The 27,549-nt window shown below is 54.3% G+C and overlaps 2 protein-coding genes across 8 annotated transcripts; both read right to left on the bottom strand.

Annotated features, from left to right (window-relative positions):
- Nucleotides 1-10: 10 nt before the first annotated feature.
- On the bottom strand, nucleotides 11-2,384 carry SLC25A34 (solute carrier family 25 member 34). Of its 2 annotated transcripts, none has more exons than XM_063417379.1 (5): nucleotides 1,673-2,384; nucleotides 1,061-1,258; nucleotides 556-708; nucleotides 331-465; nucleotides 11-240 (listed from the first exon to the last, which is right to left on the bottom strand). In XM_063417379.1, the coding sequence occupies exons 1-5, from the start codon at nucleotides 2,126-2,128 to the stop codon at nucleotides 76-78; spliced, it is 1,107 nt and encodes a 368-aa protein (XP_063273449.1). In that variant the 5' UTR covers nucleotides 2,129-2,384; the 3' UTR covers nucleotides 11-75. The 2 variants fall into 2 exon arrangements, with proteins under 2 accessions (XP_063273449.1, XP_063273450.1); XM_063417380.1 differs by having other exon boundaries at nucleotides 1,061-1,126; nucleotides 1,673-2,380.
- Nucleotides 2,385-3,247: 863 nt separating this feature from the next.
- Nucleotides 3,248-27,549, bottom strand: PLEKHM2 (pleckstrin homology and RUN domain containing M2). 6 transcript variants are annotated; one of them, XM_063417144.1, is made up of 20 exons: nucleotides 27,349-27,549; nucleotides 17,129-17,235; nucleotides 16,869-16,978; nucleotides 15,631-15,730; nucleotides 15,059-15,146; nucleotides 14,417-14,603; nucleotides 12,227-12,286; nucleotides 10,119-10,347; nucleotides 8,280-9,053; nucleotides 7,948-8,017; nucleotides 7,777-7,867; nucleotides 7,438-7,502; nucleotides 7,022-7,110; nucleotides 6,446-6,578; nucleotides 6,181-6,368; nucleotides 5,854-5,919; nucleotides 5,235-5,394; nucleotides 4,845-5,024; nucleotides 4,647-4,763; nucleotides 3,248-4,315 (listed from the first exon to the last, which is right to left on the bottom strand). In XM_063417144.1, exons 1-20 carry the CDS (start codon nucleotides 27,406-27,408, stop codon nucleotides 4,178-4,180), a joined length of 3,012 nt encoding a protein of 1,003 aa, XP_063273214.1. In that variant the 5' UTR covers nucleotides 27,409-27,549; the 3' UTR covers nucleotides 3,248-4,177. The 6 variants fall into 6 exon arrangements, with proteins under 6 accessions (XP_063273214.1, XP_063273215.1, XP_063273216.1 ...); XM_063417145.1 differs by lacking the exon at nucleotides 27,349-27,549 and adding an exon at nucleotides 16,096-16,195 and having other exon boundaries at nucleotides 17,129-17,152; XM_063417146.1 differs by lacking the exon at nucleotides 27,349-27,549 and adding an exon at nucleotides 16,096-16,192 and having other exon boundaries at nucleotides 17,129-17,146.

The raw sequence follows: 27,549 nt of genomic DNA, 5'->3' as shown, positions 1-27,549 counted from the left end.
ACACCAAAAATAGAAAAACCTCTTTATTAACATCGGTGGTGGTGGCAGGAGTCTGTCCTACAGCCCTTGGGGCTGCTAGTGCTGAACCATGTCCCTGAGCTTGTCCCAAAAGAAGAGGCTGAGGACAGTGTGGGGGCCGAGGCGGAAGTAGACAGCGCCGATGCCCTTGTACAAGCCCAGCAGCCCCTCTCTGCTGGAGATTTGCAGGATACAATCCAAAAAACCTCGGTAGAGCTTGCCCTGGGGAAGAGAGGAGCCAGCTGTGCACCCCTGCCGGATGCAATCCTGGGAAAAGCGGTGTCCCCTGTGCTGTATCCGGAATGGCCTTACTGTGCCGTCGGTGTCCACCGGCTGGTTGTAGAGACGGGTGCTGATCACGTCAAAAGGCGTCATTGCCACGGCCACAGCCACACCGCTCACCATGCCCCCCGCCAGCACCGCCGCCCAGCTGCCCTTCCTGAACCACTGCAGGAAGTGCCGGCATCAGCTCTTCCCAACAACAAAAGGGAGCACGGGGGGCCGGTGGCAGCTGGATCTGGCATATTTCCCGCTCACCTGGCGCTCACAGACCCAGTCCTTGGCAGAGGTGAAGGTGGCGAGCTGCACGGCCGAGCCCACGGTCACGCGGGGCACGGCGCCCGTCACCCCCCGCCACAGCCCCACCACCCCGTGCTGCTGGTAGATGTTCTTGAAAGCACTGGAGATGCTCTGGGGAAGAGAGGAAATTGGAGAAAATGGGAAAAAGGGGAATGGTGCACCCCACCTGCCAAAATTTCCCACCCCTGCTGGTCATTGGTGACACGAAGCCACTATTGGCTTTGGAGACATCTCAAGGGGGTCTGGATTCTCCGGATTCGGTATCACAGCCCCACGTGCCTGTCACACCCCCTCTGTTCTCACACTGTTATTTATAGCATCATTACGGGGCCAAGCAGCCAAACAACAGCTTTAAATTCCTGCTGACCAAAATAGCATCGTCCCCACTGGGGCCCAGAGTGTGCACGGACAAGGTCCCACCAAATCCTCTGTGTCCCCCCACCCCAAGCCTGTCCACACTCACCTCATGGTTGTGCTGGTGGCCCACGGCCATGGCCGACAGTGTCTGGGCTTGGAGGTGGGTCTTAACCTTGGGGGCGACAATGCCAGGTGACAAAACTCTCCAGTGCCCCCGCTGGGACCGGCTGTGGTCCCTCCCATCATCTTCTCGGCAGATTTTGAGGGGAAGTTTCAGCCCCTCCGACAGACGCGGGGGACACAGCTGAGTAGCCAAGTGGTAACTCCCGACTTTGAATCACGTTTCTTTTACCCCTCTCACCCCGGGCAAAGGGACCCTGCAAACACCCACTGCTGGAGCTCTGCAACCTCAAAAAACTGGGGAAACCCTCTAAAATGGGAGGGGGAAAACTCCCGCAATTTCTTTGGGGGTAATTTCCTTATGGGGGACTTCTATGCTGGTTTTCTGAGTGGGATTTGGGAGAGAAAGCAGGGGGAGAGCCTGCACAGTGCTGCCCACATTTTGGGGGGGAGGGGGTGTGTGAAGCGAAGCAGGGGAAGAGAGAATGCACCAAGCCAGTGTTTATAGGATGCAGCCAAGATGCAGAACCTTTTCAGGGGGGATCCCCAAAACACTGCCCCCCACACCACACAGCCTTTGGGGCGGAGCAGCACTCACCAGGTACGCGGGGCTACCCACGATGGCTCCCACCGCCCCGGCCACGGCCCCGGCGGCCACAGTCCCGCCGGGATACCCGGTCCAGCCGGCGTCCTCGGCGAGGGAATAGCAGTAGAAGCGGACGCCGTTCATGAGCCCCTGGTAGAGCAGCCCGGCCGCCAACCCCTTCTGCAGCCCCCCCAGCCCGTCCGCCCGGCACACGGCCACGGCCGCCCGCAGCACCCCGCGGTAGGGCCGGGGGTACGTGCCCGGGGCCTGCAGCTCGCCCTGCAGCTGCAGCCGCGTCTTCACCACCTCCAGCGGGTTGGTGAGGAAGCAGGCCAAGCACCCGGCCGTGGCCCCAAGCACCAGGTCGGTGGCTGGGGGCACCCCCCCGGCCGGGGGGCTCTTTTGGGGGGCGTGCGGGAATTCCTGCAGGGAGTCGGAAGGGTAGGGGGCATCGGTCCCCGCCGCCATCCGGCACCTGCCCGCGGGGGTGGCCCCAGGCTCCACCTTCCCGAACAACTGCAGGGAAAAAAATCCAGGGGTCGCGAGAGGGAGCGAGCGCCGCCTCCTGTAAGCCGAACCCCCGCTCCCCAATCCAGCCCCAGTCTGGGGAAGGGATGTGAGGCAAAGGTCGGGCCCGGGGGTTCGTGTCCGGCACCAGCGAACACCGGCGCGCTCCCGGCAGCCGCGTCCAGCCGGGCCCGGTCTCACGTGATGGTGCTGCCCCGGGGCAAATAGGGAAAAGCAGGCAAAAAAAAAAGGCGGGATAACATTGAAACAGAAACGGAGGGAGATGAATTTGGGGGGGCACACGCAGTCAACAACCCCCGCACACACAAACACACCCGAGGAGGAGGATGAGAAATGGAAAACTCCCTGCGCTTGTGGCCGCGGTGCGGGGGGGGGGCTTGCAGGGGTCTCGCCCGCCTCTCCCGGTGCTTTGAAATTGGAGCTTCCCGCGGAAAAACGCTGCGGGGGGTGCGGGATGTCGGTGTCCTGCCCCCCGCCGTGGATTCCTATTTTTGGGCAGCGCAGAGACTCCCTGGGACCCGGTTCACCCCATAACCGAGGCACTTCGGTGGTTACTGAGGGGGAGGACGTCTGAACCCCCCCATATCCCAGACTCCTCCCCTGCCAGTGGCTGCCTCATCCCCAATATCCTCCCCCTGCCAGTGGCTGTCCCAGTCCCAATATCCCCCAACACTTCCGTTTTGATGTCAGAATCAAGGAGGGTTTATAGGGACAGTGGGTGATGCTGGGGGCTGGCCCCATGGCTGTTTATTTCTTGTCTAGACTGAACTAGATCTCCCAGATCCAGGGGACTGGGAATATCTCCTGGATCCAGGGATAAGCAAGGACAAGGCCTGAAGACTCTGTGTCTTGATGAATAATTCCCAGTTGAAGCCACAAACGTGTCCCACTGCAGGGTTAAGACCGCTGGGGTTCAGGGATTTGCTGGAGGTGCATGTCCTCCTTTCTTTTCATCCAAATACCCCCTTCTTCTCCCTGCCCCAGAGCCATGCCACAGGCTCCAAAGTGTTGGCAGGAGAAGCAGCCCCTGGTGGCAGAATCTGCCATAAGGGCCAAGGCTGAGTTACCAAGGTCTATTTATTTGGGGAAGGGGGAAAGGAAGCAGATGTATGTACATATACATTCAGTCACGTACGTTTCCTCCCAGAAAAAGGCCTCGTGAACATATATTACATGAGAAGGTCTCCAGGTTATTATTATTATTAATATTTAAAAGCTGGGGTTGTGCCCTAAAGTGCTCATTGTGGAGCACAAGTGGCGATGGGTCCTTGCTGGCCTTGGATGCATTGAGCTGAGGAGATGGGGATGTGTTTGGTGGCAGCCACATCACAATATCCCCCAGGACACCTGAAGGACGTGGCACTCCATCCCTTCTCCCCCAGTGCACAGGGCCAGTGTTCAAACCACAAACGGGCTGCTGAGATCTCCTAAAATCACGTTTAAAGCCAAATATTTGGCCCTGTTCCTTCTTCCTTAGCCTCAAATCTCCTGGACAGGCTGAGAGTGGTTGAGTGGTGTCCGGAGGCCCCGGGCGAGCTCTCCAGGAGAAGGAGGTGGAGCGGTGCCGATCTCGGTGATTGTATGAGCAACAAAACATGCACGGTAGTGATTGAGTGTTCCCACCTCACCCTGATCCTGTTCGAAAATGAACAAGTCCTGTCCTGCTCCCCACTGGAACGGGGATATGCTCGTCCCAGCCCATCCCGCTCCCACCCTCTCCCTCACTACTACTGGGATATTATTCTGTGAAAGGCAAATTATTTGCCCCGTGGCAGCTGGACAACGAGGAAGGCGCAGGTGGTGAAGCGTCTGGCTGCTCCCCAAACCACGCCGGAAGTCCCTGGTTCAGTGGAGAGTGTGGGGTCCATGCTGCAGGCATGGCCCTGGTGGGGACCAAGCGATGGCAGGAGGTTTGGGGTGCCAGCTGGCCAGATACAGGCCCTGATCCCCAAAAATGGGCCCCCGTGAGCTGTCCTCCCCTGGCCAGGGTTAACACCAGGGGTCCCGCTCGGCCCGTCCCCGGCAGAGGCTGTCGCTGCGCTGCCAGGCGCTGTCGATGAGGCTCTGGGCATCCTCACATTTCTTCTTCACAGCAGCATCCAGAATGGCCTTGTGCTGGAGATCGACCTGAAACACAGGCATGGGGTGTCAGGAGGGGAACAGACAACAGCCACTTCTCCCTCTCACTGTAAAACCACCTCAAATCCACATGGGAAAGGCGCCTGTGTTTGTATATGATGACAGCGGGGCTGACCCACATTCCTTCCACTCCCCTCCCCAGCACTGCATGCTCATGGCTTGTCTTGCCGGGCTCTAAATCCCACATCCTGTGATCATATGGATCCAGAGGAGCTCCCTGGCTTTCCTGCCCTTTGTGGGAAAGCTGGGTTCCCCCTACATGGACAAATTCCTTCCTCTGCTCTCCCTCACTCGATGTAAGGCAGCCCCACATGCTCACCTGGTAGATGTTCCTCCATGCAGCGTTCAGTGCTGATAGGAACCTCTCTAGTTCCGCAGTGCAACTAAAATAAAGGACCCAAGGGGGCAGGAACTCCTTGCTGTCCTGAGCAAACTCCTAAACCAGGAGAGAGGCCAGTTGTCAGCACTGGGTGCTCGCCCAGCCCCGGGCCAGCAGGTCCCAAAGCCCTGCACTCACCAGGATACAGTACTCCTTGCCGGCCTCTGTGGAGACGGCCGTGACGTCCGTCAGCTCCGCAGTGCCCAGCGAGCGGAAGAAGCTGGTCTGACAGTCCTCGTGGCACGTGAAAGCCTTCTCGTCTGTCAGCACCAGGCAGCAGGGAACACACGGCGTCGGGGCAACACCCTGGGGGATCACCTGCATGGGGTGGGGAAGGGGTGGTGAAACCTGGCACGATGGAGCCCCATCTATCTCTATGGGGTGCCCTGAGGGGAAACCCTCCTGGCTCAGGAAAAAGCTGCCTGCTCCATCCTGCCAGACATTCCTGCCCCCTTCAGCAGCACCAAAGGGGCTCTGGGCAAGGGAAGGAGCTGCAGCACCCATGCTCGGGGCCTGTCCCCAGCTCACCCCTTTGGAGACAGCCTGGCAGAAGTACTGCATCCAGTCTGCCATGTCCTCCTCATTCTCGGCGCTCAGCTCCAGGGAGGGCCGGTCTGTCAGGATCACCTGGAAGGAGTGGGGCCGGTCGGTGGTGTTGGAACGCCGGCATCCCCCACACTGCTCGCCGCTGGGAGAGAGGGGGAGGAGGGAGATGAGCGGGACGGATGGGCCAGCATGAGCCTGAAAACAGCTTCTGACTGTCCGCCCTGGGCAGCACCTCACCCTGTTCCCAACACTCATTTCCCATCCGTCACATCCCCTGGGATTGCTCCAAGGACCATCTCCAGGCTCTCCACATTGCAGGAGAGCTGGAATTGAGCACAGTGGGTCTCCTAGCAGGGCTCTTGGAGGGATGCATCTCCCTTCAGAAGCCAAGGCCCCATCCAAGGAAGGAAATGAGCCCATTTCCAGTGGCATGCACCGGAGCCAAAACAAATGGGCACCTGCCCTCAGGCAGGAGCAGCCAGGATTCCACAGCATGGACCAGGTCATGATCCAGCCTGGAACCCCTCCCTGGACATCCCAATTAGCTCCTGCTCCCCAAATCTCCATCGAGTCTGCGTGCCATGTCCTACCAGCCACTTACCCCATGTTGATGGAGAGCAGAGGGGTGACATCTGTGCGGTCTGGGTACTGGTACAAGATCCCATTGCTGCCATTTGGGAAGATGAGAGGGGGTAACTGGAGTCAGCTCAGCTCTGGTATCCCCTGCCTTTGGTCCCACAGCCACCCCTGCACTGCCTCCCACCCACACAGCCCTGTGGGATCACGTTCCTGCACCCACAAATGATGGCTTTAGCCACCAAACCAGTGGCTTGGCCCCTTTAGGTGGCAACTCTCAAGCAGCTCTCAGGCAGCAAACTGCTCCCAGCACCCTCTCCCAAGAGCCCTGACCCAGTGCCCCAGCGCCCACCTGAGCACCACGAAGCAGGGCTTCCACTGCTCCTTGCCCAGGTAGGAGGTCCCTGCCTTGTAGTGCAGGATGCCGTCCTTGGTGACGGCGTTTTCTGCAGAGGAGCTGCTGCTGGAAGGTCCCAGCGCCTCATCCATGGGGTCTTCCCAGTGAATGAGGCCATAGAAACGCACAACCACATTGCAGGCCTGTAAGAACCAGAAGTCAAGGGAGTCTCCTGTGAGCCTTCATCACCTGCAGTGATGGTGGTGATATCCAAACTCACCTCACACTTGGACTCCTGCGCTACAAACTTGGCAAGTGCCAGTTTCTCCATGGTGGCATCTGTGAGGATACTGGGGTAAGGGGGCTCTCGGCATCCTTTGATCATGGCTGACTTCAAGGAGACGAGGAAGAACCTGAGAGGGTGGCAGAGATCTCTGACGAGGCTGAGGCAAACAGCCCCTTATCTCCCTCATACACTCTGGTGCCCAAGGGGCTCCCCCCCGATGGTCACCTCCCTGTGCTGCCAGCACACAGAGACGTGGGGACATGCCTTGGAACCCAAGAGCTCATCCCTACTCATGCCAAGTGACACAAGTGACACGTGGTCTGCATTGCCCACAGGCCTGGAACTCAGACTGAGGGATGGGGTAACAGTTTATCCAGGGAAGATATTAAGATACTTTGGTTGTATCCAAGCCTGAGGCATTTCCAGTTGTCAGCTGGGTTCAGCCAGTGGCATCAAACCAACCCCCAAACCCCTCACGGGTGGCAGGACTGTCATGAAGGGCTGTCTGGAGTCTCCCTCTGTCCCCAAGTCCAAGAATTCCAGAGATCCATGCTCCAGTTCCCCACTCACTCAGTGAGAGCCACGTCGGCAGTGTCGAGCAGGAACTGCTTCCTCCGGTTGGTGCACACCAGGGTCACTGTCTGCTGATCCAGCCCAACCTGTGCCACACAGCAATGCTTAGGGAAGCCAGGCATGGGATGAGGGGCAACAGAGCAGGGCTGACCAGGCTTCTGGCCCCAGGGAGAGCATCAGTGGTCACTCCACTGCCCATGGAAAGACATGAGCAAGGTGGGCACCCACTGAGGTGGCACTGGAAGGGGCATCAATACCAACTCTGCCAGTCTCAAAGGTTCACTGCCCAGAACACTCCCCAAGGACACAAACACCCCATGTGATGCTCCTGACACCTTCACCCCTGGACAAGTGAGAACTGAACCCCTGCTCGCCTCTGGCTCCCCTGAGCTGCCCGCCCCAGCTGGGCTCACCGAGATGTAATCCAGCTCGTTGTAGGACACGGCCTCCTCCACCATGTACGGCTTCTCTGCTGCCCCTGGCACAGACACAGAGAGCCACGTGAAGGGGGGCACATGACCCCCTCTGCAGCAGCAGCCATGCACCTGCAAACCGAGCCATGTCCCACGCAGCACGGAGCCACAGGACATGTGTCCCAGGGCTCCTGGGGATAAGTCAATCTGAGCTCCCTACTATGAGCACAGGACTCAAAGGAACTGCCAGTGAAGGCAATGATGGCCTAATCCATGGACAAGCCATGGATGGAGCCTCCCTCCCCGCCACTGAGCCCAGAGGCTGTCGGGATGAGATACCTTTCCGGATCAGGTACACATAGCAATCCGTTAGCAGGACGTAGATCAGCTGCAAGTTCCCTTCCATGTGCCCCGTGCTCATTCGGATCATCTGCATGGAAAGAAAGGAGCTCTCAGCCCTGGGCTCATGCAGGCACGGAGCTGATCCTTCAACTGATGGAGACCCCTTACCCTGAACAACTGCTCTTCATTCTCCCGGAAGACGTGGATCATCAGCAGGAGGAGATGGTTGTTATCCACCCTGAGGAGAGAGACAGCAGAGGATGGACATGGATGTGAGGCTGGGTGAATCCAGGAAGGGCAATCTCCTTCCTTGTTGAACATGTCAAAATCTGGGCATTTGTTAGCTCCCCAAGACCATCTCTTCCTGACCCTTTGTGCCTCCTCTTCAGCCTGGAGAAGGATGGGCTTTGCCCCCCAAACTGAGGACAAAGGGAAAGGCGTCAACTTGAGCTCAAGATTGTTTCAAAGATGCTCTCCCTACTGAGCAAACCCATCCTCACCTGAACTCCGAGGGATGGGTCAGCTCCGAGGGGCTGCCCTGCCCTTCCTCCACACCAGAGTCCTCAGCACTGCTTGGGGAAGGGCTGGGCTGTTCCTTCTTGGGCTCACAGAGAGCCTGCGGGTTGGTGGTTTCTGTCTGGCTAGTTTGAGGTTCATCACTCGCCCTTTCAGACTCCTCTACTGCCCCAACTGCTTCTCCCTCTCTGCTTTCTTCTTCTTCAGGAGCCTCAGCGCTACCAGAAACATGTGGCGATTGGCCAGGCCCTGGAGGGTCATGGTGGCCACCACCTGGTGCAGCAGCGTTTGGACTCTCGACGGTAAATCGGTAGAAGTCCATGGGGGCTGAAATCCCCTCGCTAAAGTCGCCAGAGGACGATCCATCCGGGGTCTCCCCTGGCGTGCTGGTCCGAAAGGGCTGCCCAGGAGGCTCGAGGGCAGCGTGCCAGCCCCCAGGGTCCAGCTGCCCGTTGAGCCTGTCCATGACCTTGCTCAGGGGCTGCCCCACGCTCTCCATGGACGTGTCTTTCATCTCGGGGATGCGCAGGGCCAGCGGGCCAAGGGCAGCGCGCTCCCTGCCCTCCTCCGGCCCGCCCGGGGCAGCTGGGGCCCCGTCCCTCGGCGGCTCCTCCCCGTCCCTCGGCGGCTCCTCCCTGTCGCTGAGCCCGTTGATGCCGCTGTCGCCGCTGGCCTCGGGTGCTGCGGGCGCCGCGCTGTTCACTGCCTCCTCAGCCTTCACCTTCTTCTTCTTGCCTGTCTTTTTCTTCTTGGCTAACCTGTGAGAGAGAACAACGTCACCCACTGTGCCTGTTTAGACTCTGCAATAAGCACGGGGTCCAACATTCTTTTCCCATCATTCCTTTCCCAACATTCCTTTGCAATTTTCTCTATTGCAGAGAACTCCTTCCATCAAGAGCATTGCTCAGTGTGCAGCCATGTAGAGCCCCATCTCTGCGCCAGTTTTCATGAGACAAGGTATAGACACTTTTTCCTATCTATCTCAAAAAGAAGAAGTGTCACTGCTGACACAGCACCTTGGGCTTTCTTTCAGCTGTAAATGGATCACAAACAGTTGTGGAGCTGAAGTGATGTGGGAGAAATCCCTGGCTGAGATCAAGAAGCTGGGAAGGGAGGAGGTTTCTAGAGGTGGGAATGCTGTGTCTCCACCTGCCAGAAGAGGGAGATGCAGGTGAGAGCACTCCGGGATGTGCTGCAGAGGTATTCTGGCACCCACAGCAGATGATCTGCTGCCAGGTCACTCCTGTTTGGGAAGTGAGCCCCGTGCTCCCCCTCCCCGTGTCTCTCATGTGGCATCATTTGTAAAACCCAGCTCCCCTGCTCCTTCCCTGGGAAAACCGGGCACCAGAACAAAGCACAGCCCTGCTGGGCAGGTCTGGGGAGTTTCCATTTCTGGGTGTGGGCAGACAGAGCCTTGAGCTTTTTGTCTGGATTGAGAGCTCCGGGGGATCCCCTGGGGATCTCCGTTGTAGGAGTCAAACACCCAGACACGGCCAGGAGCTCTGCAGAGGAATCTCCAGGGACAGGGTTGGCCACAGCTCACTGGCAAACAGGAGGAGGAGACAGGATGGGAGAGAAGATCTGAGCCTCAGAGCTGCTGCAAAGCTGCCACCAGCTGGAGAGAGCTCCAAATAAACTCTCATGGATTACTCTGAGCCTTCTGAGACACACTAGCAGGGAAAGGGGGTGATATGGAATCAGCCCAAGGGACTCAGCCCATGGGGCTGAATAAAGGCTGCAGCACTGGGACTGTCCTCGCTGGGATAGAAGTGGCACATCCTCCACGTGTGCCACCCCTTCTGAGGCCAGCACTGTGTCCTTACCTGATGACCTCCAGCTCCGTGCAGCTCTCGGACTGGTCCGTTCCTTCGGGGGTGGCCTCTGCCTTGTCCCGGGAAGCCGTGTGCACCGGCGTGGTGTCGGTGGAGGACTCAGCCTTGTCCTGGTTGAAGGGGTTGTGGCGCTGCGTGGGGCTCCTCGCCGCGGCCCTGCTGCCGTTGGCCTCGGAGGTGGTGGAGCGCGGGCAGCTGAGGGTGTCCGTCAGGTCCCCGTCTGCAGGGACAAGGCGGGAGCAGCAGGTCAGCGCCGCCTCGGGCTCCTGGATGGAGCCAGATCAAGCCAAGCCACGCGCTAGGGGCTCGGGGCACTGTGTGGGCACCATGCTACTGGCAGTGCCAGCAGCTCCTGGCGAGGACGGATGGGGAGGCCAGTGAGACCCTGCTCCCCCTCTGCAGTTCAGAGAATGCCTGAACACAACAGCTCGGTCACCCAGGAGCCAGCAGCTGGACAGAGGAGCAGAGGTGGTGTCTGTGGGAAGTGTCCGAGGGGTCTTGGGGCCATTGCTCCTGAGCAAGGTGACAGCGAGCGACGAGGCTGCTGCTTCTCCCTGCCATGGGGCTGTGGGAAGGTGCTTGCTGGAAGGGCAGATACAGAGCCAGCCCACAGAGCAGCCATCCTGATGGAGCTGGCTGCTCTCCTCTGCTCACATGAGACACACATGGGGGCTGCAGTGTGCTGGAGAGGGGACACGGCATTCACAGGGGTCCGAGGACAGCAGGCAGCACAGACAGGGCAGAGCACAAACAGCTGGGCCTGTGTTAGTCTTCAGAGGGAAAAGAGCAGTGGAGAAGGGCTGTAGGAGTCATGCTTGGACTATTATTATCTGTTATCCATCCAAAATCCAAAATCATGATTAAAGGAAAGTTACCCATGCCCTTCTCTTCTCCAGCACCATTCCTGGTCTAGTGGAAGGTGTCCCTGCCCATGACAAGGGATTGGAATGAGATGTCCTTTAAGGTCCCTTCCAACCCAAACCATTCCATGATTCTATGATTCCTTTCCACAGCCAGCTAAAAAGACCCCTTGGGAAGAGAACCACAGCCCCGGCAAGACTGATTTGGGGTGTAGGATTTGAGGAGGAAAATGAAACCTCTTGTAAAACTCTAATCCAGGCAGTTTGTGCTGGATGATTCCAAAATGCCACTTTGTTCCCACTGAAAAAGCTGCTGTGGAGCAGGGAGAGTGTGAGCTCTACCAGGGAAGTCAGTCAGGTTTTAAATCCTCAAATCCAGAGGGATCTGCCTTCCCCCAGCACCCCTGGGCTTCAGCATCCACCCAACACCCACACTGGAGCTGTTGGCTGCACTTTCAGTTTGGAAATGTGATTTGTACCCTCCAGGGACAGGTTAAACCATCTTTGTGACATCCCTGGGTGTGGGGTAAGAAGATAAGAGGGAGCATATTAGAGCCTAAGAGCAATCCACATGGAATTCAGGCAGATTTGCCCAAATATTCCCCAAATATTCAGGTGGTACCATCAGGATCCATCCAGCTTTGAGCTGCAAAGGATGGAGTGTGGTGTTTCCTCTGGGGGTGAAGCAGAGAGGATGCTGCTCCAGTGGAGCACAGAGGCTGCATGTGGAGGAAGAACAAACTCCTTTAAACTGGGCAAGTGCTCTTGGCCATAAAGGACAGAGGTAGCTGTTAAGTTGGTTTAAAAAGTGCTAAAATCAATAAATATAACAAATGTAGTGACCCAAACTGAGCATGGCCATGTGCTGGATATTGTGGCTTCATGGGAGAAGTTTTGACACAGGACAGGAAGATCCAGGGAAAACAAAAGCTCCCAAATTAATCTCTCCAAAATGCACAAAATTAAAGGCAGCAGAATTAGTTCAACTGTTTTCCAGGGCTTTCAGGAAACCAATGATGGTGGATCAGTTTTTCAGTCAGCACCCCATATGCTTTACCCCAGAGAGGAAATCCATGGCATGAGGGCAGCTGGCACATCCAAACATTTTGGGTCTGAACGAATTCCATCAAGACAGGGCAGTTGCTTGTTAAAGAAACAAACATGGGAACATGCAGCAAGCTCAGGGTGCAGCAATGCAGAGAGAAAACCAAAATGCTGTAAGAGATGAGCGTGTCCCACCTTCCCAGTCTCTGCTGGGCATGGTCTGCATTGCTGGAAAGACATCTCCAAAATCATAATCTACAAAAATGAGGGATAAAACTCAGGATTAGAAATACAGGTAGTGGGAAAGGAAGTGGGGAGAGGGGAGAGTGTGAAGGAGATTCGGGGAGGGAGATGGGAATGGGGAGAAACAAAACAATCATCCACTGGTATCTGAAACACATGAAAAAATAGGGAATGTGGACGTGAATGGAAACCAGCTGCACTAATGGTTGTTCCTTCTGGAACAACGACTGTTATGGGAGCTACAAAGGGACCAGGGAAGGGTGAAGGCCCCATTATTCAAGCTGCTGGGAAGCTAAACCAGATAAACAGTGTCACCTAGGGCTTGCTCCTCTCTGGGAAGCAATTTAATCTCTGTGCCTCAGTTTCCCCACTTCACACTTACCTCCCATAGATACTGTGATGTTTGACTCATGAATGTTTGCAAAGCCAGGGATCTGATTAAAGGGAAAAACTTGTCCTCTGATCCTACAATTCCCAGTTCCACCTACACTCTCAGGGTAGAGACATGCTCCTGTTGAAATGATGAGCAGGGGAAAGTTAAACTCCTCCACACCACAGGAACAGCAGCAATTCCTGCCCTCCTGGGTCCTGGTCCAGCATTCCTACATCGGCACCAAACCCCTCTGTCCACGGGGAGACTGAGACACAGAGTCTGGACACATGGAACAGGCTGATCTGATGCCAAATCCAAAATCCATCTCCAAAATCTCCTGGATCTCTACTCCAAAGCCCTCTTCTCTAGAGCATTAAGAAGCCACTGACCAGAAGGCTGGGGACACCCAGTGATAGGGACAGGCAGGAGGTGTCTGGCACAAGACAGGCTCTGCTGAGGGAGAAGCAGGAATACAAACCCAGGGATGCAGCACAACAGCTGCTTAAGCCAAAGCTCTGGGGACAGAGGTTCTTCCTGTGATGTTTATTTCTAGGCTCCTCATGCTGTCTCCAACTTCCCTGGGATGCTGGAGCAAGTCCCTAAAATCAAACCCTTTCCTGAGTGCAGATATGGTGAACCCAAACAGTGCTGTGCTTCCAAGTCCTTTGATAAAACAACTCTAATGCCCATCCCAGGCTGTTCCTTCTCAGCATCTCTAATAGCTGCAGGTTCTATCTCACTCATAAAAGGTAACTGGTGACCCATCTGTGTGTGGGCTCAGTCCCAAATTCCCTGCATCCATCAAACAGTTCATTCCATTCCATTTCTATTCCAGAATCCCCTTTGCTCAAACTGACATAAAAACCAGGACAGGGCCAATGCATTTTGGATTAGGAACAGCTGCTGCTTCATGTGAACGTGGCAGGTGCAGGACAGGAGCTCCCTGCTCTGGCAGCAGCAGATTCATGGGCCAGGCACAAGGCATGTGTCTGGGATAAGGGGTAAGGGGGTGAGTAGGACAATTTATCAGGCTGCTCAAGAGGTATTGAGAGGAAAAAACAACACATCTGAGACCACTGGCTGTCCTTCTCCCAGACTACAGACACAGAAGACTCTGGAAACTACTTCCCATCAGGGCCAGCACATGTGGGTCTCTGGACTGCAAAACAAACAAAACCTCCCTTGCAGCCCTGTGTCCCTGCTGACCTGGAAGCCACATTCAGATACAGGCATGGCCTTCACTCTGTGGGGAGATTACTCCACTTTTTGCTAAAACCCTCAGAATGGGAATGTGGCCTGGGGTGTCTGAAGGGAACGTCCTTCTCTCCCAGTCTGAGGCATAGAATCAGCACAGAATGGTTTGGGTTGGGAATGACCTCAAAGTTGACCTAATTCCACGCCCTGCCATGGGCAGGGACACCTTCCACTATCCCAGGTTGCTCCAAGCCCTGTCCAACCTGGCCTTGGACACTGCCAGAGATGGGGAAGCCACAGCTTCTCTGGGCAAACTATGCCAGGGACTCACCACTCTCACAGGGAAGAATTTATTCCTAATACCTGATCTAAATTTCCCATCTTTTCATTTAAAACTCTTAGTTTAAACCCATTCCCCCTTGTCCTGTCTCTCAAGGATGTAAGACAGGAGAGACTCCCAGCCTGGCTGCTGGGTCTCTTGCTTTGGTCTCTTCCAGTCTAAAATCTGCTGCCATGTCTGAAGGGGATGTGGGAAGAATACAGCCCTGCCCACACAGTCCCCCAAACCCACTGACCCTCACTGGATGGAGCAATGGCACTGTCGTCCCATTCCAGGTTGGTGGAGGTGACAGAGTTGAAGGAGTTGAGGGAGAGGCTGTCGGAGCCGTGCACGGAGCTGGGCAGGCGCTCCTCGAAGTCCAGCAGGTACTGAGGCTTGTAGTAATCGGGCATGTACGGGGCCAGATCCAGGTATGGAGCATCCTGCAGGGCAGGGAATGCAGCGACGGTCAGGCTCCAGTCACTGTTACTGGCACAGCTGGGGGAAATGCCACCCCACCAAAACAGAGTCCCTTGAAGGTCCCTTCTCAGTGTCCATCTCAGAGGAAACCCAGCAGTTTTACCAAGGGTTATCCAGTGGATTTGTATTTCTGGAGGTACATCAGGGTTTCATACCAGTACTTGCAGAGCTCAGCTCTTTTATCCCCATCAGTCTGCCCTGCAGATGCCTTGTTCCTCCTCCAGTGAAGAACTGAGCACCAGGAATAAATCCCATTGTTTGATTCCCAAAGACCTAAGAGTCTTTCCCAAAATCATCAGCATCATGTTTTCATCTGAAGGACCGCCCTGGACCAAGCGGTGGGATCTGTCCCACCCTGGACTTGCCCTGCTCCACATTCCCACTCTCCCAGAGCCGGGAGAACAGATCAAACACTCACCAGGTCCAAGTCAAAGCGGATGAACTCCAGTCCGGACACCAGTGTTAAGAACAAGGTCAGATGATCGTGACTGCAGACCAGGGCGTTCCTGCCACAGGGAGGAACAAAGGAGCTTTACAAATGTGGGAAAGAGGAGGAGCAGCTACAAGGGCCCTTCTGTTTCTTTGAGGGTATGTCTGAGCTGCCACAGATCAGCCCTGGAGCTGGCAGCCCACTCCTTGCCTCCGTGGGCAGCCACTACATGCTGTCCCCAAACTGAGCTACAGCCACATTTCCAGGTGTCCAGCAAAGCTGGGTACCTGGACAGGAGCTCAGCAGCTCCTTGGAAATCATGGAAAAATATAAAGGGGACTGCAGAGTAAAAGCAGGAACTAGCAGAAACGCTTGCAGGGCCTCATAGAGATAAGAAGACTGCATTCGCATCTAGGACCTTTATATTAACCATGTAAATCCCACAAGGAAAAAAATCAAGCCCTGCTCAACTGCTTGTCCCTCACTGGCACATTCAGGCTGGCTTCTGACAAGCAGGGATGTCAAACGTTGCCCAAAGGAGAAGGAGCTGGGATACTCACTTGACATAGTACTTGTGCAGCAGGCTGAGGTTCTCCTGGAACAGCCTCAAGTAGCTCTCCAAGGAATTTTCGTTGAGAGCAAGGTACAGCCAGGCCCGGCCTGGAAGCAGAGCAACAGAGAGATTTATCTGGAAACACCTGAGAAGTGACACAAGCCTAGAAATAGTCACGAACTAGTTAAAACCCCTCAGATCATACATTCATATCATTTGAGGAGAGCAGCTATGAGGGAAATCTGAGGGGGGAGCAAATGCCAGTGAGAGATTCATGATTTGGAGTAAAATTGGTGAGAGACTGGTGAAGAAGCAGCCACACAACTGTGTCTCTCCAGCAAGATGGGAACCCTGCCAGAAATGCCAGGAGAGACAGAGGGAGAATCGCCGTGAATCAGCCCAGGTGAGATTTGACACAAATTCTGGTGCAGAGAGAGGTGACAGTAGAGTCTGTGCTCAGCTCTGCTCTCACCAGTACAGGCCCAGGACATGGCAGGTGTTTGGATAAGCAGGCACCGAGGATCTGGGCATGGTCCTGCATCAAAAGTGGCCTCGATGGTCCCAAATATCTGCTATGGACAGCTCGGAGCAGGGAAAATGCAGAATCATACACATGACTGCTACAGCAAGATGTGGCCTGAGAGGGGATGCTCCCATCTGCCAGGAACCCTTCCCAAGGGCACGGCCCCACAGCACTCCCCTCTGCCAGGAACCCTTCTTGAGGCCACAGCCCTGCAGGACTCCCATCCTTCCCAAGTGCTACCCTCTGCCAGGAACTCTTCCTGAGGTCATGGGCCCACAGGACTCCCATCTGTCTGGAACCCTTCCTGAGGGCACAGCCCCTTGGGTTTCAGGGCAGCAGAAGCTGGGCTACACTTCAGCATCTGACCCTGAGGCACAGTGCCGTTATTTCCAGAGACCTCACACGGTCATGGCAGGACTCCCACCTCATTGGCACAGGCTGCCCAGGGAAGTGGTGGAATCACCATCCCTGGAAATGTTCAAACTGTGTGTGGATGTGGCACTTGGGGACATGTTTTAGTGGTGGACATGGCAGTCCTGGGCTAATGGTAGGACTCGATGATCTTAGAGGTCCTTTCCAGCTTTAATGATTCTGTAATTCCTTTGCCTGCGACCTGGATTCCAATGGCTCCCTCGATCCAGCAGCAGCCCCAGCTCCTCAGAACCACCTGGGCCTCCCCAGGCGTCCCCAAACCCAGAGCTGGGCACGCTGTGAATACTCACTGCGTCCCAGGTTGGTGGCCACATGCTGCAGCACTTCGATCTGTTTGATGGCTTCCCGGCGCGTGAAGTGAACCACCAGAACCCAGTACCCCGAGGAAAGATCTTGCAGTCTGGAAAAAGAAAAATCCCAGGGGAAAATTAAGCAAAACCTTCATTATCTCCACCCCAATCCCTGCCTAGATGTTTTCCTCATGCTGAGGCTCCACACCAGGCTTTTTCCATGAGGAAAAGCAGCATCCCAGAGCGGGCTCCAGGCTCACCCATAGAGCAGAGCATGGTCCAGGTGTTCACAGAGCCGCTGCAGGACCTTGTCATGATTTCTGATGGCCGGTGTCTCATCTTCACAGGCAGCAAAGTAGCTCTGCAGCTGCAAAAAGAAAAGATGGAATGCCCTGGAATGCTCTTCTCCAGCCCACACAGAGCAGGTGGAGATGCCAAAATGCTCACATCCAGCATTAAACAGTTTTTTGTGATCTCTCAGCTTGCTAAACCCTGTTGCAGGTTTTACTTATGGGGTGTAGCCGATGGTTTTGAGAGGACTCTGAAGACAGGGAGAACCTTGCCCAGTGTCCCCATGTCTCACAGCCCAGCAGTGCCATGGTGGCTGCACAGTTCCTCAATGGTGAGCAGCCTCTTCCCTCCCAGCCAACATTGCAGCAGGGTCTGGTGGTTCCTCTGCAGCCACCACAAAGTGGTTCAAAGCATAAATACACCCCAGCTCTGCTCTGTTTCTGGCTCTGACATGGATGAGGCCTCTCCTTGGTTTTGCTAGAAATCCTAGAAGTCCCCTTGCACCCAAATCCCATATCCCTTCCCAGCTGACCCACAGGCCTCCTCCTGCCCCCAGAGCTTACGGATCTATTTAGGTCCTGTCTCACACATCCTTGGCATCCAGGCAGGGAGATTACTCTCCCGGGATGTAATCTCAGCCAGATAGGCCATGGCTGTTTGCTGGCAACAAGCAAGAATAGCTCAGCTGAGCCACAACAATATTATAGACAATATATATATGTTATTTTAGTGACCTGACATGTCTTTGCTAAACCTCACTAGATGACAGATGTTTAAAACCCAAAAACTTGACATTATTGTGCTTGTCAAGTCTGACCTGTCCCTCAAAACAGGCTTCTCCTCTGGAATTATTATTAGAGAAGCTCCAGTTTTGATGTGAAGTTACCCACGGGTCAGAGAACACCTCAGGGCCCCTGGGAACTGATCCCAACAACACTCTGAGAGTATGAACATATCGAGCTCCAACACCCTCCTGGCCTGAAGACCTTGAATCCCTCTGGAGCTCTTAAGATTGGAGAGCCAGGTGTATTCCTGCATGGAGCTGGTCCTAGCCCTTACATGAGAAAAAACTGCTGAGCCTGGAGATTCGCAGCCTGAGCTCCTCTGTCTGATGGCACAGACCTGCTCTGCCTGTCCCTGTCCCAGCAGGTGAATCCCTGGGGAAGCAGACACACAACGAGGTGGTGTTTGCAGAGGCACCTGTGGGTGTTCTGGAGCTCCACAGGTGCTTTCACAACACCCACATGAGATCTGGAGAATTTCAGTTCAACAGCTCCCACCCATTTCTGGGAGGAAGCTTTTCCAGAAGATTCTCACTATTCATAGGAACCCAGACTGAAGCAGAGAGGAAAATGCCCTAAAATCCCATTATTTAAGAAAAATTCCAAAAAGTACTTGCAGCCAGTGTTTGAAGCTGCAGGAAGGATACCAGAGGAAGAAACAAACCCATAATTTAGAGCCATATGTCTTGGGTGATGGATAGATGGAGTCATGGGGATGATCTCCAAGAGCTGGAGCTCACTAAAATATCCCATTTTGGGGAAAATTGAGGCAGAAGCAAAGACCTCACAGGACATGAGCATTTGAAGGCAGAAATTCCCAACTTGTTCCAACCGGGCTGTGGGCTCTGCAGGGAGCTGGGGTGCCCTTGGAGGAGGTTCTGGGTGTTTCTGTAAGCTCTGTGCTGGACTGGGGAAAAGCAGCTGTGAAGGAGAGCTGGGGGGAACAAGAATAAAATGGACATTTCATTAGGTCATCACTGAAAAAAAGGAGACACAGCTTGGGGAGGTCAGTTTGGAGGGAACTTGGAGTCTGTCTGTGCCTCTGACGGGAGGAATTCCTCGTGACAGAGACACTCCAAGCCTGGGTAGCAAAAGAGATGAGGAAATAGAAGTATTTCCTCTTTTTTCTTTCCTCCTTTCCCCCAAAATAACTCAGAACTTTGTCATGCTCTTCCTGCAGCCAGTGACAGCTCTCATCCCTCTCCATGGATCGACCCACTCCCATCATCCAAGGGTGCAAACTACTAGCAAATGGTGGCTGTCTCCATCCAAAAAATGGATTTCTCTCCCTTGGAAAAGCCCAATCTTCCCCCAGGAAGGGGTTCAGGTTTTGAAGGACTCGTTCTATGTTACACCAAGGGTTGGTGTCCCTTTTAGCTGCTCTGCAAGGAGCACTGTATCCTCCTGCTCTGCACAGACCAGCTCCCCCTGCATCCCCCTTCCTGCAGAGGCTGCTGGAAAACCTGGTCCCATGGCCATACCCAGAGCAAACCCACCCCAAAAGGCTCAACCTTGTCCCTGGGGCCAGAGGATGAGCTGGTGTGATTGTGCTTTGCTCAGAGTCATGAGGTCACACCAGCCTAGTGGGTGGGAAACAAGTGCTTAGCAGTTTGGGATTGGGATTCTGACATTCTGCCTTTTAGGAGCTGTGGGTCACAGGGAAGCCACAAGGGCTCACTCTCACTGAGATGTGCCACCACGTTCCCATACAGTGCTGCACCCAGGGGTGGTGCCATTCCCAGTATCCCTCCAAAATAAACATGACCAAAGGCTTCCAGCACCCAGCCAAGCGCAGGCACGGCTCACTGCAGCACAATTCCCAAAAGAGGACAGCCAGGTGAATCCCTGCCCAGCCACCTTGTCCAGGGAGGAAACAAGACACAGCAAGCCTCAGGATCTCCTGGGTGGAGTCATCCCTCCAGCCAGGGTGGGGAAACAATTGCAAAAGCTGACAGGGAGGTGTTTCTGGCTTGGGAAGAAGAGTGAAGACACATGGAGAAAAGTTACAATGAAACAGCTTTCCCAACTGGGGAATAAAGCCCAGCTGTGCCATTTTTCAAAGACACAATGCCTAGCTGAAAATTTGTACGAGTTACGACCACGAGCATCATGAGGGATGATCCCAGCACCTGCGCCTAAGCATGGTGATGGCAGGAGTGATGTGGCACTGCCCCAAAAAATGGCATTTTATAGAGTGTTTATATGGAGTCTCTGGTAAGTCGTTATAAAACACACATGGATAATGGAATCAGCCTCTCCCTCTGCAGTCAGACCTGTCTGGGAGGTGGTGACCAAACCTCATGAGGCATACACAAAACAGCTCGCAGACACACCTGGGCAGTGAGCCAGGCTGGAGCTGGGGAGGTCAGGAAGGAAGCAAATAATTGGGTTAAAAACATCATCCCTGGGTTTCTGGGGAGATGCTCTTCCCCTTGTCCCCTCACCTCAAATCCAGAAGGAAGGGCTGAAGGCTGGCTCACATGGAGGACTCGTGGGGGGCACGGCAATGCCTGGAGTCCTGACCCAGGGCTATTTATAGACATTCCTGTGGCCAAAATAAGCACTGCTGGCACGCAGAAGGCATCCCGGCCATCCATCCACCAGGACCACTCAGCCCCCAGCAGGTCTGAGCACCAGCGCTCGTGGGACAGAACCTGCTCAGGGAGAGGCCCACAACAGCCCAACCACAGGCTGAACACACCTGGGAGAGCCTGGAGCAGAAGGGTATTTGTCCAACAGGAACAGAGACCTGGCTGGCACTGGGAAACACTCGTAGCTTATTCCTAACGAGGAGGAGGAGAGTTTAATTGCTGTTTATCAATCACAAGTTCATTTTTCTAGCAGTGACACACCCCTTCCCAAGCTGGCACGCACGACAGAGGCACTTCCTTGCACAATTTTATAACCTATTAATTGTAGTGGTTCTCAATGAGTGTGAAGCTTTCCAAGCTGATCTGCAGAGCTCCTGTGTTGCAAGAAAGACAACAAATAATCAGGGATGTGTTCTAGAAAGCCCATTCCCAAATCTAATCATTCCTGTGGCTTTGAAATCCTTTCAGTAATTCTAAAAACTCATTGGAATACTGAAATAGTCTCCTGACCTGCTCAGGCCTGGCCACAACCCAGCTGAGTCCACATCTTCCCTTGTAAATCTGCCCAGCAGATGTTTCACCAGCAGCTTTCCAACATCAATTCCATTTCATTTGTTCTGCTTGGTATTTCCCCGGCAGGACAGACACAGCAAAAGAACAACAAACACCCTTTGCATTCCTCAGCTCCTTAACCAGGATGGTAGAGGGGAGAGGTGCCTCAAAACCCCCATTCCCACCCACAGCATACGGACTGAGATGAGGGGATTTCCCCAGCTGGAAGAGCTGAACACCCTCAGGAGCAATCCTGGAGCTCCAGGGCGCACAAGAAAGGACAACTGACCTTGTCCCAAGCAATGACAGCTCAGTGCCAAGGGAAGACCCAGTGCGAAGGGCCAGGACAGACCTCAGAACTCTCACACACCTGCTCAGGAGGTACAGACATCCAATGGCAAATGGATAAAGAGGAGGCTGAACACCTGTGCCAGGAAAACTCCTAGTTTTCCGTACCATCCATAAAAGCAGACTGAATGTCGTGGCAGGGGCTCTAGTCTCTCAGCAGGGGCCCTAGTCTCTCTCTCATACACTTGTACACACAAAGGCCTAAAACTCCAGCTCTAGCAGGACATTTTGGAGGTCACACACATGATCTGACTCAACACTCCTTACAAACCAGCACTGGCCTCAGTGCCCAGCTCCCCACTTCGTGCACCTAGCCTGGATCGTGGGGCTTTTCCCAGAAAAAACAGGAACATTCAGAGCATCAGCACCTGGAAGGCACCACGAGTGCCACTGGAGCAGCCTGGAGATGTGGAGAGACAGGAGCCTGACACAGGTGAAGCTGAAACCCACAGCAGAGCTGCTCCTTGCTGGAAACACTGAGCTTTGAAGCATTCCCAATCCAATGCCAGCAAGATTGAAACCTCCTGCGACATACACTTCTCAGCTCACAACCCTCAAGGCTTTCCTGGGGCTTTCCTTTGCTAGTTCTAAGCAGCAAAACTTGCAGCAGCCTGGACTCACATGTAGCTCAGACAAGGACAGGATTTTTTCCAGTGGAATTCTTAGGGAGCATCCTGTTCCTCTGTCACAGCGAGCAGAGCAGGAGCCGGCCACAGAACTGGCTGCAGCGGAACAGGGTCCCTGAGCTAAGCAAAGGCAGGTGGGAAGGTCACATGCACAGCATAACAGAAAAAACAGATTTTATGGGGGAAAAAAAATCCAAGTCCAGTGGCAAACACATCAGAAGCAAGGAAACTGCTGCTCTCCCAGGGAGCTGCTGCTCCCTCACACACCAGATATCACGGCTCTGAGTCCCTCCCCACCACCCACGGCCCATGCTTAATTCAGTTACAACCTCTTGGACCAGCTCACCAGAAGTGGGGAAAGCTGAACTCACTCAACAGCCACCAAAATTGTGCAATCAGAGGCAGAGAGGCTTGGAGGGTTTCCTTTAGCTCCTTGAGAAAACCACAGCCAAATTCACCTTCCTAAACAAGCTGCTCTCCCAGCAAATCACTTTGTGTTAGAGAGAGGAGAAAAAATGGGATTTTTTCATTCCCAAAATGTTATCACAGTCTTGTCCACCCTCAGCTCCAGGGCTGATTTTGGGTGTTATGGAAGACAAACATCAGTTTAGGTACCTGCAGAACCCAATCCCCTTGAAATTGTGGATGACAAACCCTGGATCATCAGCAGACCTGTGGTGGTGTGAGTGTGACTATCAGAGTGGCTACTGGGGTGAGGCAAGAGGATTTTCCGAAGAGATAAACCTTGAAACACTCAAGCAATACACAGCTGCAATGAGAGCAGAGCACCACAGAGACAAAGCCCTTGGAGACCCACCAAAACACATCTGTGGACGCTTTAAAAGCACCTGAGTGACCTCGGAGTCTTGTCTTCATGGACAACTCAGGGGTTCCATGAGATTGCTGCTACCTTCACCCACAGGCTTTTGGCAGCTGGCAAACCTGGTACACGTGGCAAAGGAACATGCAGAGACATGTGGTCCCTGCAGCAGCAACAGATGTGGCCTGGAGAGATGTGAGTGAACGAGAAGATCCTGGCAGAGATAAAGCCCCTGTGGTCTTTGAGCCAGAGAGGTGCCTCTCAAAAGGGAGCAGAAGACAAGAGACTGGCTGTTTTCACATCTCCAGAGCTGATGTCTCTATGTCACAGCAGCTGGCCTAAATAAATCCAGCCAGGCAGAGATGAGCAGATTCCCTACGTGATTTGAGTAGGGATGCTCCACTCCAGCACTCCCTGCTCCTCTCCAGGACATGGGGGCACTGAGCCATGCCCAAACCAACCCTTCCTCGCTGTCCAGGAGAAGCAGAGGTGTCACAAGGCAGAGCTCAGCAGCACAGGAGAGCAGCAAAGGTACAGGGCTAAAAAATCCAACACGGAGACAGGCAGCAAAGGCTCAGCATTAACTTGCTGTGAGAGCAGTGGAAACCTTCCCAAAGTCATGCAGAAACAGAGCAGAGCCAGAGCTTTTGGCAAGAACTCCTGCAACGTCAGCAAAAACCACTGCTCCACCTGATTGACATGCACCAAGGATCAGCTGCTCCAGAGTTCATGGCAGTGTGTGTCCTTCAAAGCCAGCAGAATGGCCTGAAAACCAAAGAGGAGTCCCAAAATCTGGGATTCTAAGCTCTTTTCAGAATTTCCAATCAGCTCCTGGAATTGTCAACAATAATAGTGTTTAAGGACTTTGCATTTTCATCACCTAATCCCAGGTAGGAGAGCACTAAACCCCTCCTGAACTGAGGGAATATTCAGGGAAATCCACGAGAACACAAACCACCAGTTTCATGGACCAGGGAACCTGTGACAGCTCCTGGCTACCAGGAGATGCTTGTAGCCAAGGATGGCTTTGAAGTTGCTGGCATTTCTGGTATGTTTAGAGTCCACCTGGGCAGCACCAGGAAGCTGCTCTCACCCCACTGCCACCACACACAGCAGCATCTTCTAGAAAGAAATAAGCACGTGAGCGAACAAGAGCCTGCATGCTGAGACATAACTTGCCCATCTCCAGCCTTCTGCCCCAATAAAGCCCTAAATCTTCACAAAATACAAAGGTTAGGCATGAATTTGTGCAGTAATTTAAGCTGGAGCACAGCCCTCTTTAGCAGAAGGGGAACTGAGTGGGAAAAGGGAAAATAAACGGTCACAAGAAGGAAGTAACACTGTCCACGTGTGCAGAAAGCATCATCCTGTGAATTAATTTACAGCTCCCAGAGGACAAGCTGTAGATAGGAATCAAAACCATGCTCCCAATTCCCTTGGAACTGAAGCAGGGACCCAGCTCCCCAGTGCTGAGCTTTCCCAGCCTCTCCTGAAGCCACCAAGAGCAGAAACCTCTTGACATCTCTCTGGTTGGAGAAGCCTATTTTTTCTAAGGTTCTGTCTCACTTTTTTCACTGGAGGCCTGACTTCACACCTCCAACCTCACACTTCTGAAATCCACAGCAGAGCTACCACTGATCTCCCCCTGGTACCTGGGAACTGCACAGAGAACCCCACCAGCTGGAATTACCTTCTGTAAGCTTGTTTGACACTTTTCCATCTGTGCTCCATCCCTCATGCCTTTCCAAGAAAATAAGAGAAACCGTCCTGTTCACTGAGGTTTGAGGGATTTGCTTGGAACCAAAGGGGTTTTTTTGCTGTGGATTTGTACAGATTTCACTCACTGCTTGTGCTGTGATCCCCCATCCCTAAAACCCAGCAGCACCTGGTAAGAATTGAAATCACAGCCAGGTATAGTCACAGCCCTGTGTGTCAAACCCTTCCCAGGGCTGTGCTGCTGCTCCTCTCCTTCCCCATCTGAGGCTGTCGAGCACTCCATGAAAATAAGGCATTGTTTCCTCCTCTTTGGGTCTGCAGCTGAGACAAGAAAACCCCCACCATCACCACAGACACATCCAAATCCTCCATTTCACACCTGCATGGGCACTGAAAGTAAGGAGTGAGCAACCCACACTGTGAGGAAGCTTTTGAAATCACAGGCAGGATGCTTGGAAAACTCCTCCAAGCCCCATGACACAATTCCAGTGCCAAGGAGTTACTCAAGACGAGAACGATGGAGAGTAGGATTTCCCAACACAAAGCCACTTGCTTCCTTAACCTAGTACTTTACTCTTGCCACTCACAGGAACAGGATCAGGGATTTCAAGCTGAAGTCAGAGAGGTAAGCAGTGGGAAAAATTAGCAGTTCCATGGCGATTTCCCTGAGGAAGGAGAACTGCATCCTGGGGGTAAAAAAACAGGGTGGAATTTCACCACGGCCTGAGTTTGGTTTCACTGGGATGGTAGAAATTAATCCATCAGCCTAGGCTCCTACACTTCCCTGAGTTTTGCTCTGAACAAGAATGAAGAGGCAGGATTAGAAAATCCCACAATTTTCACTGCTGGATGAAGAGAGAAATTGGCAGTGATCAGGCAGGCCAAGGTGTGTTGGCAGAGCTGGAGCTGAAGAGTCCTCTTCAATCACAGTAGTAATTAAAATAAACATCATGTTGATTTTTTAGCATTTCCGAATGTGATCTTCCAATAAATTATGTCCAACCAATTCTCTGTGGGAAGTTGTATTCCTTATATATACAGGGAAACTGAGGCAGGAGCACTGCAGAGCATTCTGACAGAACTCAGAGCAGGCTTAACATCCACTGGTTTCCAGACAGACATATGACTGTCCTTAATTTTTAGAGGACAAAAAGGCAAGAGTCAGGGTCATCCATGGAAGAAAAATGCTGGGAGAGGTTTGCACATCCCTCCTACACCCCAGAGGCAGTGTCTTTCTTAAATAGCATGTGGAATTCACTTGTGCTGGTCTTCATAAAACAAGTTTTCATGGATGAATCTGTGTCAGGACACACTGCAGAGCACAGGAAAACTCCTGTTCCATAAGGCAGAGGAAACCCAATAACTGCAGAAACAACAGCAAGTCCAGACAGCCTCTCCCCCAAAACTTGGGACAAACACAAATGAAACTCCCGTTGCCTCTTCAAATGGAGCAGGGGTTCTTTTCCACAGTTGGTTGGAGCTCACGTGTGAGTCAAACCCAAACATCCAGCATATCCTTACAACTCACTCCTTTGGCCTTCCCAAAGATTCCAGCATCCTGATCCTCTCTGTGACTGCTCCAGTCCCCTCTGTGCCGACCGCCGCACCCAGGATGGGCTTTAAGGAACCCATCTCCCATAAGGAGAAATGAGGGGCAAGGAGAATGTCAGAGGACACTGTTCAGAGCTCTCTTTTGAGGGCACAGAGCAGAACACAGGGATGGACCACACATCCCCTGTGTTCACCGGGAGAATGTCTCAGGTCCTCCCCCTCTATCCCGTGCCCTTGAAGGACATGCTTGGCTGAAGGGAGAACCCCTAGACAGATGGTTTTAGGCTGGATTCCAAATCCCTCCTGAACAGAGCACCAGGAAAAAGGGTCCTCCAAATCCTGTCCTTTGAAAAGGGGAACCCTGGGCAGGAGAATCCCAGTATATCCCAACCAGCTAAGACAGGGTCCTGGGGGTGACCCTGGCAGTGTCCCTTGTGGCAGATGTGCACCCCAGATGTGCTACCCTCATCACCAGAAGGGTTATGTCCAACCTCACACCCTCAGCACAGGGGGTCTCCAAGGACACCCTCAAAAGTGTCCACCTGTGGCAAAGGGGATGCTGGGTGGCCTTGGCCCCACACCCCTGTACCAGACTTCATCAGTGACCCTGGGATGTTTCTTGGGCGTGGGGGTCTGCAGGATTGTCCTCCAACCCCACGCCTCAAGCAGGAGGTGCATAGGGACCCGTCCTTCAACCCTACATCCACGGCTGTGGTGGGTGTCTGGGGGTCCCCAGGAGTGTCCCCCAGCCCTGCACCTTGCAGACACAGCCCCGATGGGCACCCCTGGGCAGAGGGGTGTCCCTAGGGCTGTCCTGGAGCTGTCCTCAGGTCCACAGGCCCCCCATCAACCACAGGACAGCAAGGGGCCCCAGAGCTGTCCCTAACACCAGCTGAGGGGGGTCTCCGTGGATGTCTCCAGGCCCAGAGCGCTTGCAGAGAGGAGCCCCCAGGGCCATCCCCAGCCCCACAGCCCCGGCAGAGGGAGCGTCCTCCCGGCTGTGCCCAGACCCAGCACAGGGGGGTCCCCAGAGCTGTCCACGACACCGCCACCACAGCACAGCACCGGCCTACACCCCGGAGTCCAGGGCTGTCCTAGGGCTGTCCCCAGCCGCCACAGCCCCAGCCCGGGCTTGTCCCCAGGCCTAGTCCTTTCAGCACCGAGGGTCGGTGTCCGCAGCCCCCGCCGTGCTCCCGCTCCCACCTTCTTGACGGAGAGGGAGATGTTCTCCAGGATGCGGTCCTTCACCTCCGCCGGCTCCATGGCGCCTCCGCACGCCGCCGCCGCCGCCGCCGCCCGCCGCGCCCGCCCGGCGCAGGCCGAGCGCCGTCCCGCCCGCCGGGCCCGCTCCGTCCTGCCGGCTCCGTCCTGCCGGCTGCCCCGGCCGGCCCCGGGCTGGCGGCT

This window comes from Prinia subflava, chromosome 21 (assembly GCF_021018805.1).
Source record: "Prinia subflava isolate CZ2003 ecotype Zambia chromosome 21, Cam_Psub_1.2, whole genome shotgun sequence".
NCBI lineage: Eukaryota > Metazoa > Chordata > Aves > Passeriformes > Cisticolidae > Prinia > Prinia subflava.
The sequence above is the reverse complement of the archived record's forward strand: the minus strand, read 5'-3'. Positions and strand labels throughout refer to the sequence as shown.